The sequence below is a fragment of the Loxodonta africana genome, chromosome X, assembly GCF_030014295.1.
Source record: "Loxodonta africana isolate mLoxAfr1 chromosome X, mLoxAfr1.hap2, whole genome shotgun sequence".
Lineage (NCBI taxonomy): Eukaryota > Metazoa > Chordata > Mammalia > Proboscidea > Elephantidae > Loxodonta > Loxodonta africana.
Window position 1 is genome coordinate 159,475,105 of NC_087369.1, and position 18,144 is coordinate 159,493,248.

Sequence of the window (18,144 nt, forward strand, 5' to 3'; positions counted from 1 at the left end):
AATAAACATTTCCTTTAAAAACATATTTGTTGAGTAAATTAATGAGTATATTGGAAGGATGTCAACAAGCTTGTAGAATCAACAAAAAGGCTTGCAAAGAAGACTTACAAGTTTTGGTGGGGATGTGATGTTAAAGGAATCCTTGTGCACTGCTGATGGGAGTGTAGACCACTGCAGCCATTCTGGAGAACAAACTGGCAGTGCTCAAATTACATACACACCCTTTGACCCAGGAATATAGATCATATCCCAGAGAAATTTCATACTCAAGATGGGTACATGTTCCAAAGAAATATTTCCAAAGCTCCATATGGGGGCATGTCCAGGCATGTTCATCACAAGTTTCTGGTGGTGGGAAGTTACAGGCAATCTGTGTCCATCACTGGGAGAGTGGATAGGCAAGAAAAAAAATATGGTGGATCCAGGGGCAGATTACCCAAAATCATCTGTAGTGAACCATTTCACACCTTTTCACCACATCAAAGATTCTGCTTTTAGGCATGGCTGCCATCTGTCTCTCTCCCAACCCCACAGCACCTTCCTACAGAATAAAAGCCTCTTTTGAAATTTACAATCCCTGATGGGGGTGGATGACCCAGTAAGCAAGGTAAGCACGAATTACTTGTGCCTACTTACTCACCAATGTGGTGAAACCCATGTGAAATTGTTCACTACATATGAGTAAATACACTGTGCTTACTTTGCTTATTGGATAACCTACCCCTGGTGGGTGCATACCATGGAATACTATGCTGTAGTTAGAAGCAATGGACTAATATATACTTGGACCATGGGTAAACTTCAAAACATAGTGATGAGAAGTCATTAAGAAATGAAATGAGATCGAAAACACAATCATTTATTTAAATTAAAAATACATGCATATAAAACATTGATAAACACATTAGAATGATCACGGGGGGAAGGGGTCAACTGGAATGAGCATGGGGATAGAAAGTTAAAATAAATGAGAAAGGCCCTGTGTGGACTAATCATAGCATTGTACCAAAAAATGAGGAGTATGGTGAATTTAGCTTTCTGCACTGAGGTCCAAAGCATGCCTCCCTGCCCACCCCCAAGAAAGGAAGAAAATTAGGTTTGCAGAGGGGACTTTCAGTCCTTGAGAAGATGATCTAATATAAAGTGCTGGCTCCCTCCCCTAATCCCTACCCTGAAAATGACACAGAAGGTTAATAGATAATAATAAAATCTAATACTTATGCATTTACCAAGTGCGAGGCACTATCAACTTATTTAATCTTTCCAGTCGTGCTATGAAATAGTTACATAGTTACCAGCTGGTTACATAGTTACAGCTGGTTAAGTAATCTGTTCCATAGCTGGTAATGCTGGAGCTGGAATTTGAACTCAGATACTCTAAACTGAAAAATACACACCTACAGAGACTGGAGAGAGTGAGTCTGGGGTGGAGATGGCCGTCGGGGGAAGGTGGCCTAAAATGGAAGGAGGGGGGCTCTATGGGCAGAGGAGACATTTGGGGAGAGCTTTCTAACTGTGCCCTCTTATGGAAACACCACCTCCCCATCTCATCACCAGGGCAAGGCGGAAAGACAACAGTGCCATGCCAGCTGGAAGTGGAAGGGTTACATTGAGGCAGCACTGGAACCAACTGGAATGGGGAACCTATAATAGCATGAGAATTTCCTAGCACACACACATTGAAACCCCGTACCTTCAACTAGTACAACCTATACCCTCAATCAATTCAACAGCAACGGTTTTTTGTTTTTTAATATCCTCAAGGCAGGAATCCGGACTAGTTTTTTTTTTATTTTTATTGTGCATTAAGTGAAAGTTTACAAATCAAGTCAGTGTCTCATACAAAAATTTATATACACCTTGCTATACACTCCTAATTGCTCTCCCCCTAATGAGACAGCATACTCCTTCCCTCCACTCTCTCTTTTCATGTCCATTCGGCCAGCATCTGACCCCTCTGTCCTCTCATCTCCCCTCCAGACAGGAGCTGCCCACATAGTCTCTCATATGTCTACTTGATCTGAAAAGCTCACTTCTCACTAGTATCATTTTCTATCCCAGAGGCCAGTCCAACCCCTGTCTAAAGAGTTGGCTTTGGGAATGGTTCCTGTCTTGACCTAACAGAATGTCTGCTCACCAAGACCTCCGGGGTCCTTCCAGTCTCAGTCAGACCATTAAGTGTGGTCTTTTCACGAGAATTTGAGGTTTGCTTTTTTTTTTACCCAACTGCTCTCTTGCTCCCTCAGGGGTTCTCTGTTGTGTTCCCTGTCCGAGCGGTCATCAGTTGTAGCCGGGCGCCATCTAGTTCTTCTGGTCTCAGGCTGATGTGGTCTCTGCTTTATGTGGCCCTTTGGCGCTGGGTTTTCTGTCTCGGGCTCATAATTACCTTGTCTTTGGCGTTCTTCATTCTCCTTTGCTCCAGGTGGGTTGAGACCAATTGATGCATCTCAGGCGGCTGCTTGCTAGCATTTAAGACCCCGGACTCCACTCTCCAAAGTGGGATGCAGAATGTTTTAATAGATTTGATAATGCCATCTGACTTAGCTGTTCCCTGAAACCATGGTCCCCAAACTCCCGTCCCTGCTATGCTGGCCTTGGAAGCATTCGGTTTATTCAGGAAACTTTTTTACTTTTGGTTTAGTCCAGTTGTGCTGACCTTTCCTGTATTGTGTGTTCTCTTTCCCTTCACCTAAAATAGTTCTTATCTACTACCTAGTTAGTGAAAACCCCTCTCCTTCTCTCCCTCCCTCCCCACTCTTGTAACCATCAAAGAATATTTACTTCTCTGTCTCAACTATTTCTCGAGTTCTTATAATACCAGTCTCATACAATATTTGTCCTTTGGCAACTGACTCATTTCACTCACCATAATGCCTTCCAGATTCCTCCATGTTATGAAATGTTTCACAGATCTCTCACTGTTCTTTATAGATGTGTAGTAGTCCATTGTGTGAATATACAATTTATCCATTGATGGGCACCTTGGTTGCTTCCATGTTTTTGCTATTGTAAACAGTGCTGCAATCAACATGGGTGTGCGTATATCTGTTAGTGTAAAGGCTCTTATTTCTCTAGGATATAGTCCAAGGAGTGGGATTGCTGGATCATATAGTAGTTCTATTTCTAGCTTTTTAAGGAAGCGCCAAATTGATTTCCAAAGTGGTTGTACCATTTTACATTCCCACCAGCAGTGTGTAAGTGTTCCAGACTCTCCACAACCTCTACAACATTTACTGTTTTGTGTTTTTTGGATTAATGCCAGTCTTGTTGGAGAGAGATGGAATCTCATTGTAGTTTTGATCTGCATCTCTCTAATGGCTAATGATCGTGAACATTTCCTCATATATCTGTTAGCTACCTGAATGTCTTCTTTAGTGAAATGCCTGTTCATATCTTTGCCCATTTTTTAATTGGGTTATTTGTCGTTTCGTAGTTGAGTTTTTGCAGTACCATGTAGATTTTAGAGATCAGGCACTGATCGGAAATGTCATAGTAGCTAAAAACTTTTTCCCAGTCTGTGGGTAGTCTTTTTACTCTTTTGGTGAAGTCTTTGCGTGAGCATAGATGTTTGATCTTTAGGAGCTCCCAGTTATCTAGTTTTTCCCCTGCATTGTTAGTAATGTTTTGTATACTGTTTATGCCATGTATTAGGGCTCCTAGTGTTGTCCCTATTTTTTCTTCCATGATCTTTATTTAGATTTTATATTTAGGTCTTTGATCCATTTTGAGCTCGTTTTTGTGCATGGAGTGAGGTATGGGTCTTGTTTCATTTTTTCTGCAGATGGATATCCAGTTATGCCAGCACCATTTGTTAAAAAAACTGTCTTTTCCCCCATTTAACTGTTTTGGGTCCTTTGTCAAATATCAACTGCTCATATGTGGATGGATTTATGCCTGGATTCTCAATTCTGTTCCATTGGTCTATGTATCTGTTGTTATACCAGTACCATGCTGTTTTGACAACTGTGGTGGTATAATAGGTTCTAAAATCAGGTATAGTAAGGCCTCCCACTTTGTTCTTCTTTTGCAGTAATATGGACAAGCCCTCTTGAGGAATCTGACCAGTCCAAGAGAAAAAAAACCTAAAGATAATGACATCAGGAGATTCCCAACAAACAGGCCCTACAGTCAAGCTCCAAAGTCAAAGGACAACATCCACACACAATTTACAAATTATTTACAAATATCTTAATCTCCTACTCCTTAATCATGAGCACAGATGAAGAATTTAGTCATTTGAGGAAAGCCTCTGGCCCCTAATTCAATCCATAACAGCCTCTAACATGGAAGATGAAGTTTGAAGTAGAAAAAACAACGGCAACAATAACTTCAAGGGAAAAAAAAAAACATTGCAGGTAGAAAACTGAAAAAAATTTAATATACTTGGAGAGAATGGACTATAAAGCTACAGTAGTCAAAAAACCAAGGTAATTTGATAAAGAAAATGGTAGGTTTTTTTCCCATTTTTTTAAAATAATTTTTGTTGCTGAGAATATACACAGCAGTACACCAATTCAACAATGTGTACATGTATAATTCAGTGACACTGATTACATTCTTCAAGTTGTGCAATCACCCTCACCCTCTTCTGAGTTGTTCCTCCCCTATTAACATAAACTTGCTGCCTCCTAAGTTTCCTATCTTTCAATTTGATCCCATATAGATAGTTCTTTGAAAGCTCAAGGCAGACATTCTTTACTAGTTAAGCTAAACTATTGTTCGGTTTAAAGAAGAATTCAGGGAATTTTTTGGTTCAAGGTTTAAAAATTATCTCAGGGCAACAGTTTCAGCGTTGAAGAAAGCATAGTCTTTCTAATAAATGATGCTGGAACAAATGCATATCCATATTTACAAAAAGGACTTCAGTTCCTATGTCTCAGCATAAAAAAAATGTATTTCAAAATGGATTCTAGATCTAACATGAAAGTTAAAACTACAAAACTTCTAAAAAAAAAGATAGGAAAAAACCTTCACGACGTTGGGGTTGGCAAGTTTCTTCGACAGTTCACAGAATGCAATAACCATTAAATTTTCTGACAAATTAGACCTCTTTTGCTCATCAAGAAAAATAAAAAAACAGGCAAGACACAGACTGGGAGAAGATATTCACAACACATGGATGACAAAGGAATTGTATCTAGAGAAAACAATTTTTCTAGCACACAATATTAAAAAGACAAATAATTCTATTTTTTAATGGAAAAAAAAACTTCGACACTTTATGAAAGAAGATATACAAATGGCTAGTGAACACATGAAAGGCTGTCCAACTAAATGTGTGAGATACTGGACTGAATTCTGGAACAGAAAAAGGACACTAGTGGCAAAATTGTGAAATCTGAATAAAACTGGGAGTTTAGTTAATAGAAATGTGCCTGTTTGATCTCTTGTTTTGACAAATATACCATTGTTTTGTAAGATATTAAAATGAGGGCGAACTAGGTGAAGGCTATCTGGGAACTCTACAGTATTTTTAAGGAGCCCTGGAGGGAAAAACAGTTGAGTGCTCTGCTTCTAACCAGAAGATTGGAGGTTCAAACCCACCCAGCAGCTAGCTCCAAGGGAGTAAGACCTAGTGATCTGCTTCCATAAAGATTACAGCCAAGAAACCCTATGCAGGCAGTTTTACTGTCACACCAGGGCACTATAAATTGACAGCAATTGGACAACACTCAACAACATATTACCTTTGTAAATTTTCAGAAAATTTAAAATTATCCCAAAATAACGTTTTAGGTTTTTTTAAAAATAGTATTGTGTCTTCAGTGAAGGTTTACACAGTTTAGATTTCCATTCAAGTTTCTACACAAGTTGTTCAGTGAAGTTGGTTACATTTTTTACAATGGGTGAACATTCTCATTATTTTTGTTCGGGTTGTTCTATTTCCATTAATCTACTTCCCCTGCCCCCTGACATTCTCATCTTTGTTTTAAAATGACTGTTGACTGTTTGGTCTCATATAGGTGATCTTTTTAAAGGAGCACAGTACTTACAGGTGGTTATTTTTTGAGCCAGTTTCTTATTTAGCTACAAGGTGACTTCAGAGTTTTAGGGGTTTTTTCATGTTCAACATCAGTAGTCATCAGGGAAGAACACATTAAAACCACAATGTGATGCTATTACACCATTCATTAGAAAGGTTAAAGTGAAACAATCAATAGCCAATGTTGGAATGTTGTGGATCAACCAGAACTCTCATACATTGTGAATAAGAACATAAAATGGAAAAAATAACAATTTGGCAGTTTCTTCCAAACTGAACATATATATATCCATCACCCTGCATCACCCTGGAAACTCTGGTGGCGTAGTGGTTAAGTGCTATGGCTGCTAACCAAAAGGTTGGCAGTTCAAATCCACCAGGCAATCCTTGGAAACCCTGTGAGGGAGTTCTACTCTGTCCTGTAGGGTTGCTATGAGTCAGAATCAACTCGACAGCAACAGGTTTGGTTTTTTGGGGGGGTATATCACCCCATCAATTCCACTTCAAGATCTTTCTCCAAAAGGAATGTGTATGTCCACAAATAAATCTTGTACAAGAAGGTTCACGGCAGTTTCATTCATTATAGCCAAAACCTGTGAACAGCCCAGAAGTCCATCAACAGAATGGATAAGCTATGGCATATTCGCACTGGAATTCTACTCTGCAATAAAAAGGAACTGTACACAGATTAATCTCAAAAACAGTGACTGAAAGAAGCCAGACACAAAAAAAGTACTTTAATGAGAATTCATTTTATCCGAAGTATTAAAACATACAAAGGAGCCCTGGTAGTGCAGTGGTTAAGCACTCAGCTGCTAACTGAAACGTCGGTGGTTCAAACCCACCTGGCAGTCTGTTTCAGGAAAGATTAGTTTAGAAAACCCTATGGGGCAGTTCTACCCTGTCCTATAGGGTCACTGTGAGTCAAAATTGACTCAAGGCCAGTGGTTTTTAGGGGGCGGGGGCATGTTATTAAAATATGCTGAAATATCCTATGGTGATAGAAACCATTATCAGTGTTACTTCTTCAGGGGGTGGGAGATGGGCTATTGACTGGGAAGAGACACAAGAGAACTTCCTGGGGTGATGATGGATCTATTCTATCTTCACAGGAGTGTGGGTTAGATCAGTGTATTTTTCAGAACCAATCAATGCATTTCACTGTATGTGAATACTTCATTGTAACTGTGTAAGCACTTATCATCTTTATTCATCAGGGAAATACAAAGTAAAACCACGAGATATAACGCACCCACCAGAACGGCTAAATTCAAAAACATCAAACACTGTTGAGTGTGTGGAGTAAGCAGAACCCTCATACATCATTGGTTAAGTAGATAAGACGTTACTACTTTGAACTCCAACTATCCTGTGATCCAGCAATTCCACACTTGTGTTTTCATCTCTCAATAATTATGCCGAAAGGGTTGTACAAGAACATTTATAGCCGCTTTTTTCATAATAACCAAAAACTAGGAAAAGTTCAGATTTCCATCAACAACTATACTAAATACTTGGCAATTAAATGCAACTGATTCTCACAAGCATCTTGAAGAAAAGCCTTGCATGAGGCTATGTATTTTATGACTGCATTTATGTTCTAGAGCAGGTAAAGCTTATCTAGGAAAATTAAAAAAAAAAAAACAGAATAGTGCTAGTCTCTGGGGAATGAGGGCAGGAATTGTCTGAAAATGGCAGGAGGAAACATTCTGGAGTAATGGAATCGTTCTCTACCTTGAGAGCAGATATTTATCAAATCTCATGCAATGGTATGCTTAGTATTTGTACACTTCATATTTAAATTTTATCTGAAAATCCACATTGAGCTTGACACTTATTTCTCAGCTAAGTCTGATGCATGTAACTTCATAACGGACTGAATGGATTGTTTCTCTGAACAACTGGTGTGGGGAAGGGGGTACACAGAATACCATTCCAATGCTCAGCTACGTTCCTGTCCCATGTCTTGAGCTCTAAATTCACGACTGCAGTTCAAATTCATGACTGCAGCTCAAATGCAATACCCAGCAAATGAATGTCAATTGGTCAGATGTGCATAGAACAACTGTTAATTGCCATCCAGTTGATTCTGACTCACGTTAAGGTAAGGCTAAATGGCTGAAACAATTTCAAGGACAGAAATACACATGCCCTTGGTTTAACAGCATCACTGAAGTGCTTTGTGCAAAGTGCTTGGGACTTACTTGTTATTGTTACTGACCTGTTCCCAAGAGATAAATAGAAAATAGAGTAAAAGCACTATATAGAAGAACCTTGATACTTTCACCTTGGTGTTAACCCTGCCACAGAAACCCTGGTGTAACCTTTAAGAGCTGCAGCTGCTAACCAGAAGATCAGCAGTTTGAACCCACCAGGTGCTCCTTGGAAACCCTATGGGGCAGTTCTACTGTCTTCTATGACTCTGTGAATGGGTTTTACCCCTCCCACTAATTTTTAGGAGAGGATTAAAATTGTCTCAATTATCTTGATGCCTAGCTGAAGCTCACTCTGCTCAAAGCTGTAACAGGAAAAGGCCACTTCAGTGACTCTGGATGTCCCCTAGTCAAGTGTAAGCAGATCATCAGAACTAGAGCTCTTTTGGGGGGGAAGGTAAGAGTCAAGTGAAAAAAATCACTTAAAAGGCTAAGTGAATTCCTTATTTTGTAGAAAAAAGACATTTCCACCAAAAAAAATGCGTATTAAGTTTTATTAAGTTTCAAATACAAAACATTCCAAGAAAAATGACTTATAATACCGAAGTTCTGGCTATTTCTGACTACCAGTTAAACATTCCGTTTCTTTTACAACCAGTATAAAGTTGGAAGACTGTCAACCCACTTTTTCCAATGGGAGCTGAGTGAAGTCTGCTAGATCAGAAAACTATGTCAAACAGGTGTTTGGTCATTTAAACATACTCAGTATGAATGTAGTATTCATGGTATTTACTGTGATCAATCTACATGTTCTACACTACCTCCCAGGTATCTAAATAAGGTCCTCAGACATACTGACCCAAGTAATCATGGAAAAGGTTGGAGGGTATTTATGTATGCTCAATACCCTCATGGTCTGTGGTTAACCAGAAAAATCGGTCCCATGAGGATTAACACTTTTGGATTCTTTTCTCAAATGCAAATGTTAAACATGATAGTACTGACTGACATAATCCCTATGCAAAAATTTGCATAAGTTGAGCTGGTTTCTTTTTGACATTAGCTTTTATTCAATTGGCTCTAGTCTGGAAAGCAACAGAGTACCTGCATTTGTTTCCAAGATGGGAAGTGGGGGGTGAAGCAGGCTTACAGAAACAATACAGTGCCAAGTGGCCTGACCAGTTTCTTTTTTAACCAGTTTTAAGTGTGCTTCATAATTTTAGCAATGTTTCTAGTTATTAACTTTCGCTTCCAAATGTTACTCTTCTCTAAGTTTTTGTCCAGTAACTAAACCCTGCTTATGGATAGATACACTAACGTCAAAAAAAGTTTCATTTGCTGTCACTTTACTGGTTGTTATGCCTTTCATTCTTCTAATTCAACTTTCTGACATTTTCAGTGACAATTAAAAACTAAATTGCAGGGTTGTCCCTATGGCTTTAAACAAAAATGAAAGCTAGAGCTGTAATATCTGTCCTAAAGAACTTCCTGACCATCTTCACTTAGCAATTTCCTTAATTGTTTTTCCCTTTCTGCATTTGCTCAATTACTTATTTTAAGTAATTATCACTCCCTAGCTAAGGGTGCTGCTAACCAACACTGATGCCTTTCTCAGATCCTTGGGAACCCTTGAAAGCATAATCTATTGCCTGACCAAACCAACTCTGATGAATACCGCTAATGCAACTGGTGTAATTTATTGACAATCAGCATTCTTCTGCTTCAACAACTCTGCAAAATGAAAAGCATGGTGTCAGATCATAAAGATATTTAGTGGTGCATACTGGGTAGGACTCCTCCTTCTTACCTAATAAACATTACTGCTTTATTTGGAAAGAAAATACTTGCTTTCAAGTACAAACTCTAAACAGCACCATAAATGCCCATTACAGTTCCTACAAGCACCAAGTCGGTAATATTACCTACTTTTTTTTTTATGTGTCATTACACTAATAAAATTCAGTTACTCCAAATAGGAACTTGGTAGCAGTATACAGGAACAAGCACTGCTAATAATGAAAATGTCCCTTTACACAGTGCATGGGAGTGCAAGAACTATATACCCAAAAATGCTAAGTGTATAAGCCCAGTAAAAGAACAATTACATACAAAGAGATATTAGAAAACACTGTATTTTTAACAGCTAAGAATATTGCACTTTTGAGCCACTAATGGAAATGTGATTATGATACTAGGTGAACATGACAGGTGTTATACGTTACTTTCTCATAATTTCATCTTCATAATCACGGAAGGATTACCCACTAGGCAAGGTACACATGGGCTGACTTGTGTTTGCCAATCTGTAGAACACAAATGTCACCAGTTTTTTACCATGTCAAAGATGTGGTGAAATTATGGACTAGATTAGTAAACACAACAAGCCCATGCACCTTGTTTACTGGCTAATCCACCCCTGCTTATAATCCATGAGTTAGGTGATATCCTCCCTTTTACAGATCGAGCATCAGAAATAACTTGCCACACTGGCAAAGCTACAGTAAGGAAACTTAAGGCCACTGTCGTCAAACTTACCTTAGCATTTGATTTCTCTTGCCGCCAGCTTTATTTAGTGAATAAATCAGCACTCCCATGACCATAATGACCATAATCCTCAACCTGTAAAAACAGATAACTAGTTATCTTTCTTAAGGAAATTCTTTATAACTTGCCTATAACTGCCCTCTTTTCCAGAAGAAAAGGCAAGTTCAGACTTGCAGTTTAATGTATTTCATGTTCTACTACTTCTCTTAAGTGGTGGCAGATTCACTGGCTTGGGATGGACTGGAATGGCTTAAATGGTTAGGTTGCATGGCTTATGGATTGTCATTCTGCTCCAATGGTGCACTGCCATGTTAAATCCATAAGTTGAACGGACAAAACTTATTTGAAGGAATAAGTGCAGTATAAAGGATTTTTAGTTGGAGGTCTTCAAGTTTACTATATTCAAGAGCATCTTTTTCAACTTCATGGCTGGACCTGGGTCATGCTGCCTCAGGTTTTGCTTTTTTAAAGACCACTTGCAAAAGATTTTCTCCATAGAGTGTATGTAGTTTCATAGAACTAAAAACATGTCAGGCATCCAACTAAATGTCAAGTTTGCAATGGCTTACAGGGGTAGAGACTGGGACCCCAAAGTTAAGCCATTTCCTATATTGACTAAAAGACTAAATTTTAAAAAATGTTTAAATATATGAAGCATGTTTAAAGGTCTTCCATCAAAAAGTCTTTAAAAAAAAAAAAGGCACCCCCTCCCAAACCCCAGATCGCTATTGGTAAACAGCTGTATTTAAGGCCTTTAAGTGTCACACATGCTTAAAAAACAAAATCCAAGTGTTGAATTTGGAGGACTTCTAATATGCTATTGAACATCTGTTTTTCCAAGTTTTTTTTTTAATCTAGAAAGTATTTCCATTGCCATGATGTACAGTATGTTTCACTGTACTATGAGGAAGGTAACTGTTCAATTTCGACTTAGACGGAAAAACTAGTTTGCTTTGCTTACCATCTTTGCTGTTTCACAGGCATTTGATGCTTTAAATCTGATGTGGAATGCTGACAGAGTCACTTTTTAGAAGTCATAAGCCTTTGAGAAGTTGGAGATAACTTCATTGCTTATCTATTTTCTCCTTTGCAATCAAGCTGTTCCTTTAAAAGTGAGACACTACAGAGTTGCAAAAATTTGAAACAGTAAGAGCAAGTATTGTTTGCAGCTTCATGGTTGGTTTTGGCCAAACGTTTTATTTAGTATTCTGTAGTTGTTTAACACACACTTAAATGGTCTTATTGGGGGAGGGGGGAAAGGGGAGGTTCTTGTAGATTCCCAAGGAAATGTCAGAAAGGCAAAATGTGGCCAGCATTTATCCACTCGCTTTTTTGGGTTTACTGGGTGAATAGCACTTTCCTTATGTAAGCATCTGATCTCAGGTTTTTCACACTGAGAATATTTGAGATTTCAGTTTGAAGGCACCCTGAAATCCTAAGAGTAGCAAACCCAACCACCCTTCTAATATCTAGCTTGTTTGTGTAGAAAGAATGAGTCACCTCTCCATTTTAGATGGCTAGATGTTTGTGGAAGATCTTAGTATTGCTTGCCTTATTGGGAAGAATCAAATAGGAAGTGGCCTTTAGGGACACTTAGAGAATAACACACTAGTACACAAGTCAAGTCTTACACATTTAACATTTGCTTGTTGAAAGCAATGTCATAAAAATCAAATAAAATTAAACATGTTTTACTTTTTTTTTTCCTCACCAGAACATAAAAATTATGGAGGAGAACTTAACAGGAAAATTTTTAAAAGTAACACAATTTTTCCTTTTAGTAGTCCTTGGGTAGTTATGACAGAATAGGTTCCACTTTTTGTTTGTTTCTTTGAACAGGGATTTTGGTCCAAAGTTTTGTTTGTTTTTAGTATCTGCTTCTGCCTCCCCCTCTATCAGATCGGCTTCCTCCACGGCCACCACCTCTTGGTGCTCCGCGGCTTGAACTGCTGTAGGAATCACGTGGAGGAGGGTAGCCCCTTTCCATAGAAGGGGGAAGCCCTCTTTCTTGTCTGCCAACCCGATCACGGCCACTTGAGTAGAGGTCACTTCGGCTGCTTGAGTAACTGTCTCGACTTCCACCATATCCGTCACGTGAGCTGCTGTAATCATCATAGCGACTGCTTCCACCATAAGATGGCGGGGGCCCTCGTGTAGGTGGAGCACTACGTGAGTTACCTGCAGGGTCAATGGTCAGGTAATATGGCAACACTATAAATTGTATATATACAACATTTAAATCTGAATTTACAGAATTTCTGTATTAAACGTTTACTTTCTCAACTGGGAAGTTTTAAACTCTGCCATTGCTGGCCATAACAGGGATTTGCTCCTCTGCTGAGATACGGAAATGGATTGATTTTAATGTTTGTTTGAAAAGACTGAAGACGGTGTGTATTTCAAGAGGATATTCCAGACAGCTTGTTATTTTAGAGTAGAAACTCAGCCACTTGCCAGTGATAAGTTGCAATTTTGAACTGTAGACTTTCCTTCATATTGCAATGGTAAACATCTGATCTTGTTAATAAAATTTTTAAATTGTATTTTCACTGTTGGGGGAAAACACATAAGGCTGCCAATTTAAGCAAGCAAAATCCCCTCCAAAGCAAGCAAACAGCCTCCAAAAAAACTCAGAAAAGAACAAAAGCCCCTCACAAAACTAGGAAAAGCCCAGCTGATAAAGTCGCCCCCTAAAAAGCAGGCAAACGTCCCTTTTATAGCAAGCACCACACAGCCTAATAAAATGGCTCATGAACCTAAAGTCAAGCTGGTGACATTCAAGACCCTCAACCAGTATCTTACCATAACTCTCATAAGAGTCTCTGTAGGAACCTCCACTTGGATGATCTGAATAGTCACGGTCACGACCATAGCCATCTCTATCACTACAAAACAAAGTCTTTAAGTCCCAGAGCATCAGGTTTTACAGCAATACTGACAATCAAGCCACACACGCGAAACAACTTACCTATAGCCTCTGGATGGATAGTCATCACGTGAACTGGAATGACCATAATCACGGTATGTATAATCTCTTGGGGGTGGTGCATAATCTCTTGTATCACGAGAACTTGGGTAATCTCTGCTTGAATAGCTGCAGAAACAAAAGTAATTTGATCCATGGTTTGCTGAATTCCTCCTTCAACCTTAACTACCAATGAGAAGGCAGCTGAACTCTTACCTGTCTTTTGTAGAATATCCATCATCTCTGGGGGACAAATAAACATCTCTACGAGAGGGCAGGGGTTCCCTTCGTGGCGGGCCTCCATAACTATCTCTTCCACGTGACACAGGAGCTTAAACGAAAAAAATAATTTTAAAAATATACTTAAAAGAGAAAAATGAAAATCTGAATTTACACTCAGGTTATTAACAAGTACTGATTCAGATAGGAATTGGTCTGGACTATAAGACAGAAGGGAACCCCTGTTGGCACAGCGGTTAAGTGCTACGGCTGCTAACCAAAAGGTCAGCAGTTCAAATCCACGAGGCGCTCCTCGGAAACTCTATGGGGCAGTTCTACTCTGTCCTAGAGAGTCACTGAGTCGGAAATCAACTTGATGGCAGTGGGTTTTTTGGTTTCTAAGACAGAAAATGATACTGGTGAGGAGCTCCTTGGCTCAAGTAAATACATGCGACTATGTGAGCAGCTCCTGTCTGGAGGGGAGATGAGAAGGCAGAGTGGGACAGAAGCTGGTTGAAATGGGCACAGGGAATACAGGGTACAGGAGGAGGAATGTACTGTCCCATTAGGAAGAAAACAGCTAGGAGTACATAGCAAGCTGTGTTTAACTTTTTGTGTGAGACTCAATGGACTTACAAACTTTCACTTAAAGCACAATAAAGTACTGATTCGACATGGAGCTAGATCAATAAATTTTCTTCTCTAAAATGTTTATTTCCTGTTTGTACCTAAATTATTTTCAGGGCTCATGAATTGCATGTACCCAGGTCCCCTGAAGTCCATGAGTCAATAGTAAAAATCATTTTTAGGGTTTGCCTCAATTCTTGTATTATATTGGGAGAACAAACTGTTATAAATGGAACTTTACCTCTTCCTCCCATTCCACTGCTGCTGCGAACTGGTCCTGAAGGGGCAGATCTTTTAGGAGGAGGACCTCCACTTCGTGGTGGTGGTCCTCTTTTTACTGGAAGTGGTCCCCTGGAAGAACTCATGTTAAAATTCATAGAGTAGCCACCATCATCTGTATTACAAGAAAAAAAAGACAAGTACATTAAAACTCAATCAAAAAGCTGTAAAAGTTTTCTTTCTAATGGAAAGAATATGACCATAATTTATTTAGTTGGGGAGTTTAGCTTTTAACTTGTACAAGATCAGGTAATGAGGAAGTCATAAAGACTGGGAAAATAAAACTAAACTTAGTCTTAAAAATTACTTCAAAGAAAAATAGGCCCATCACCTTTGCCTACTGAAAGGAAACTTCCCTTAACCTTTTCCTACAAAATGAAGTACTTGGAAATATTGTCCTTTGTTTATAATTTATGGTACGTAAACTGTTCAATTTCTAAAGCTGGAGCCTTTGAACAAGGACTCAACCTAAACATACATTAGAAGGAATCTGCAGTTCCCTATCATACACCAAAGTCATTACCCATGTGACCCCCACGTGAAGGTGGTCCCCGGGTTCCTCCACTTCCTCCTCTTCCACCTCTAAGGCCTCTCGGAGGGCCTCTGCTTCTTGGAGGTGGAGGGGGTCCACGTCTTCCACTTTCAAATGTTGGTTTAGTGGCTTGTTCCACCTTGATGGCTTTTCCATCTAGGGACTAAAAAAATAAAACAGTCAAAATCGTTAATTATATCAAAATGAAAAGGAACACTCACATCCACCTTGTACTGTGACACCAAAATGTTCTTCAAAATAGTTACTAAATACTCAATCCAAAAGGTAAATTTCACTCATCCTAGCAAAAATGTTAAAAAGTATACTTAGGTAAAAACTTTTCCATTTACGTTAAATGCTTGCTATCTGTAAGATTGATACTAACTACAATTTTAAAAAAGGGGGGGTACTCATGCTTTAAACTAAAACACAAGGCGAATCCAGAGCTGTTTGATGAAATTTAAAACTTAAAAATAACCAAAGAGGTTATTAATTCATTTTATGGATCCCAAGACAAAGTACTGCCACCTAATAATCTGCTGAGAAACTTCGTTAAAATAATCCTTAACTTTTGCTACAAAGTTTTGCTCCAAAATCGCAGAATAGGCTATTGAGATTATTGCTACAAAAGGCTGTGGTAGGAGGACTCTAGAAATATACACAACTCAAAAATTCAGAAGCTGCTCTGGACCAAACTGTGACAAGAACAGACTGTACTCTCTTTTACACACTAGGAAACATGGAATCATTATGCAGTTAATATCACCTTTCCATTCATATCTCTGGCTGCATCTTTGGCATCTGCCGGGCTTTCAAAGGTGACAAAAGCAAATCCTCTGGATTTGTTGGTTTCACGGTCTTTCATCAACAGCACTAAAAAATAGTTTGGGGGTAGGGAAAACAGTGTTACTCTAGTTCAAACGAAATAACAAAAGACACTCCGTAGTGAGAAAGCTCAGAACTTCTTAGAGGACAAAATACATTATCATTTCAGAAGATCAATGCAATAAAATTCATCACAGCTTACTTTTATCATAATAGCCCAGCATATACTCTCAGACAGTTTACCTTCCACAATTCGTCCATATTTTCCAAATACTGCCTCAAGGGCTTTCTCATTTGTTTCTGTATTGAGCCCACCAATGAAGAGCTTTCCGGGACGATCAGCTTCAACCATTTTTCCCTTGGGTGATTATATCTGTTGGAAAAAAAATAGGATTTAACTTTCTGGGAAAGTTTACCAGGCACATGTTTAGAAGTGCATTTTTCATTTGTTTCACTAAAACCATTACTTCTAATTTACCGGATAGCAATGTTTTCCAAACCCAAGCCACCACAGGAAAACAAATGAAGTTAACTTTAGTACTAAAATAATTTACCTTAACCCAGTTAATAGGGTCAACTTAAGTTTTGCCATTATCCTTAATCTCCCTTGACTGTTTTTAATTAACGGCTAAACGATTCCTTGCGGGGGGGGGTGAAATCTAGCTTTACTTTGAATCCTAAATTTCCGTTGCCTTCTGAAAATTCTCTTACCACACCCCAGCCACCCTAACGATGGGGTTTTTTAAAGTCTAGCGGCTCATTCAAGGTCACAGGCCAGACGCAGCACCTCAACACCAAGCCTTCTTCCAAGGCCTCTTCAGGATTCCCTGGTACATCTAAGCGGAGAACTAAAGTTTGAGCCAAGTTCTGCCTCCCCTCTCACCAGCCTCCGCGCTCCGCCGAATAGGTTACTATTAGACTAAAAAGAAACGAAGCGTTCACTCGGTTTCATATTAAATAACGGGACGTGGAAGCGCACACTGTAGCACTCAACACTCCCCAACTGCGGCAGAACCTAATTAAAACCCGTCATTAAATACCGCGTGGAGAAGACAAAATGGCGACACTTGGAACCCGCCCAGAACAATCAACATCGATTAGATGAGGAACTTTTACCACCCAGAAAGGCTGGAAAAATTCAAACGGCTTCCTCTCCGAGGCCGCCTGTGAACAAGGACCCTGCACAAAGTCCTCATGTACATCCTTAGCGCTAGCGCCATGCCAATGCAAGGACCGCGGTGGCGCGGGCTCTCCTTGTCCTGCTCCAGCCTGCAAGCCCCAACCTCCGCCACCATTCCCGCAGGCAGCATTCCAAAATTGCTCGAGGCATACAAGGAGACGGACTCCTAGTCCGTGTTCTTTCAACCCTCTCGGTTCTATGGAACAGCTTGGCGCCTCCGGGTTCTAAAATGGCGCCCGCTGCCCCCTATCTCCAGGGAGATAATCCGACGTTCTAACGTGACACTTGTATACGAGAGACGGACTAGGGAAAGGATGTACATACTACTAGAGAGTTGACGACCGTTTCAAGCTCCTACCAGCTCGCCGACAGGCGCTTTGTAGCGACTCAGCACGAGGGCCGAATGCCGGGTCCGATGACGGAACTGGAAGCCGCTAGCACTACTGCGCAACGAGGGCGAACAAAGGAGACGGCAAACTTTATAGTGCCCGGGAACGAGGCTGAAGGACCCGGATGGAAACCGAGCTTAGAATTTGAACCGCGAAGGGAGGGGAGCGGTTCCCAGCCTCTCCATTGGCCGAACCCTTTGTCACTCACTTCTCGCTCCTCCCCTTTCCCCAGGCCCTCGTTCCGGCCGGCGCCTGTGTCTAACCGTTTTCCCTACCCCCACGGGGCTGCACAGCGCGCGCTTTTGCTTTCCGCTAAGAGGGTACACAGGCTTCATTAATAAACAACTGACACGTATTGAGCGTTCTAGTGAGCTGAGCACGGTGTTAAACACTTTCCACCTATTAACTCCTTTAATTCTCGCAACAATGTGATGAGGGCGGATACTCC

At 39.9% G+C, this 18,144-nt stretch overlaps 1 protein-coding gene and 1 non-coding gene across 3 annotated transcripts; both read right to left on the reverse strand.

Annotated features, from left to right (window-relative positions):
* Positions 1-12,425: 12,425 nt before the first annotated feature.
* RBMX (RNA binding motif protein X-linked) lies at positions 12,426-17,799 on the reverse strand. Of its 2 annotated transcripts, none has more exons than XM_064277645.1 (9): positions 17,666-17,799; positions 16,371-16,500; positions 16,069-16,175; positions 15,294-15,465; positions 14,733-14,885; positions 13,862-13,976; positions 13,649-13,774; positions 13,483-13,565; positions 12,426-12,858 (listed from the first exon to the last, which is right to left on the reverse strand). In XM_064277645.1, exons 2-9 carry the CDS (start codon positions 16,477-16,479, stop codon positions 12,548-12,550), a joined length of 1,176 nt encoding a protein of 391 aa, XP_064133715.1. In that variant the 5' UTR covers positions 16,480-16,500; positions 17,666-17,799; the 3' UTR covers positions 12,426-12,547. The 2 variants fall into 2 exon arrangements, with proteins under 2 accessions (XP_064133715.1, XP_023395230.1); XM_023539462.2 differs by having other exon boundaries at positions 17,632-17,799.
* LOC111747814 (small nucleolar RNA SNORD61) lies at positions 16,254-16,325 on the reverse strand. The gene has a single exon (XR_002783765.1). It is a non-coding gene; the product is annotated as a small nucleolar RNA SNORD61 (small nucleolar RNA).
* Positions 17,800-18,144: the final 345 nt, after the last annotated feature.

What these genes read in the sequence shown, in the direction of transcription:
- RBMX (XM_064277645.1), bottom strand. Translation starts at nt 16,479, where the DNA reads ATGGTTGAAGCTGATCGTCCCGGAAAGCTCTTCATTGGTGGGCTCAAT. An exon ending in ATATGGACGAATTGTGGAAG is followed by an intron (nt 16,176 to 16,370) that starts GTAAACTGTCTG and finishes ACTATTTTTTAG; the next exon opens with TGCTGTTGATGAAAGACCGT. An exon ending in TATCCATCCAGAGGCTATAG is followed by an intron (nt 13,566 to 13,648) that starts GTAAGTTGTTTC and finishes TTTGTTTTGTAG; the next exon opens with TGATAGAGATGGCTATGGTC.